The sequence below is a fragment of the Gekko japonicus genome, unplaced genomic scaffold (assembly GCF_001447785.1).
Source record: "Gekko japonicus isolate JY-2015 unplaced genomic scaffold, Gekko_japonicus_V1.1 scaffold4669, whole genome shotgun sequence".
NCBI classification, from domain to species: Eukaryota; Metazoa; Chordata; class Lepidosauria; order Squamata; family Gekkonidae; genus Gekko; species Gekko japonicus.
The window spans coordinates 12359-13603 of record NW_015164343.1 but is presented as its reverse complement, the minus strand read 5'-3'; the positions used below and the strand labels follow the sequence as shown (position 1 = coordinate 13603).

Below are 1245 nucleotides of genomic sequence, written 5' to 3'. Positions count from 1 at the left end.
CTATAAGCTTCCGTGAGCATGCAGGCTTGTGGCACCTTTAAGACCAACAAAGTTTCATTCGGGGTATGCGTGCTGTGGACTCAAACTTTGTTTTGTTGCTTCGGACCAAGACTGCTACCCGCCTGAATTTAATAGTAGTAGTAGTAGTAAGATTGTGATGGAACGTGGTGTCAAGTCACAGCTGATTTATGGCATCCCGATGGGGTTTTTGAGGCAAGAGGCGTTCAGATGGGGTTTGCAAGAGCCATCCAGGTCAAGATATTTATTATTGTTGTTGTTGTTGTTGTTATTTATTATTATTATTGTTGTTGTTGTTGTTGTTGTTATGATTCACCGCCAGATATTTGGCTGGTGGATGGTGCTCTGCCATCTGAGGTCCAGCCAAGTTCTTGGCAATTGCAGAGGTATCTTGGCAGGATTCTTGCTGTTCCGAGCAACGCTGTCTTCTGGAGCTGAGTTGGTGTTATTTGCGCAATGCCCCGAACATCCAGGTGTTTCTTGAGGCTTCTAGGTGCGGCCCCAAGGGCTCCAGTGACAACTGCCATGATGATAGTATCCACCATCTCTTGCACAATGCCCAGAATGTCCAGGTGTTTCTTGAGGCTTCTAGGCGCGGCCCCAAGGGCTCCAGTGACAACTGGCACGATAGTATCCACCATCTCTTCCTCCTCCGCAGACCTGTGACCAGGGACGGTTTGTCTTCTAATGAGCAGCTGCTGGGGACAATCGGGAGAGTTGCGCTGACCGTGACCAAAGTAAAGAAACAGGGAAGGCTTGTGGCATCTTGAAAGACTCCACAGAACAAAGGGGGAAGGCGGAGGAGACGTTACGGCTGCTGAAACAGAACTGGGTTGAGTTTCTGTTCCTCCTTGGTTGGCAGGTATTCGGCTTGGGTGTGGCCTAGGTTTGCCAGCCTCCAGGTGGGGCCTTGGAGATCGCCTGAAATGACGACTGCTCCCTAGACGGCAGCGATCGGTTCCCCTGGAGGAAATGGCTGCTTTGGAGGGTGGAGTCTAGGATAGAGATGTAAAATTTCCGGAAATTTTGAAGCTCGGGAAAACCCCCGTTTTTTCCCAGTTTTTCTTTGAGGGAAAAACGGAAATTTTCGGAAAAATTGAAAAAAATGCTACATTAGCATTTCTTTTGTCTTTAGAAAGTCATTCTGTTACTTTACGAACATAAAATATGACTATGGACATTTTTACTTGGCATGAAATTATCACAACTAGCATATTAAAAATATAG

At 46.8% G+C, this 1245-nt stretch overlaps 1 protein-coding gene across 1 annotated transcript in view; it reads right to left on the bottom strand.

Moving 5' to 3' along the window:
- LOC107108434 (ATP-binding cassette sub-family D member 1-like) overlaps positions 1–716 on the bottom strand; it is a gene marked incomplete at its 5' end in the record, with an annotated part of 54924 nt that extends 54208 nt beyond the window's left edge. The window contains 1 exon segment of the mRNA XM_015408864.1: positions 472–716. Within this exon segment, the coding sequence (XP_015264350.1) occupies positions 472–716 (245 nt within the window).
- Positions 717–1245: the final 529 nt, after the last annotated feature.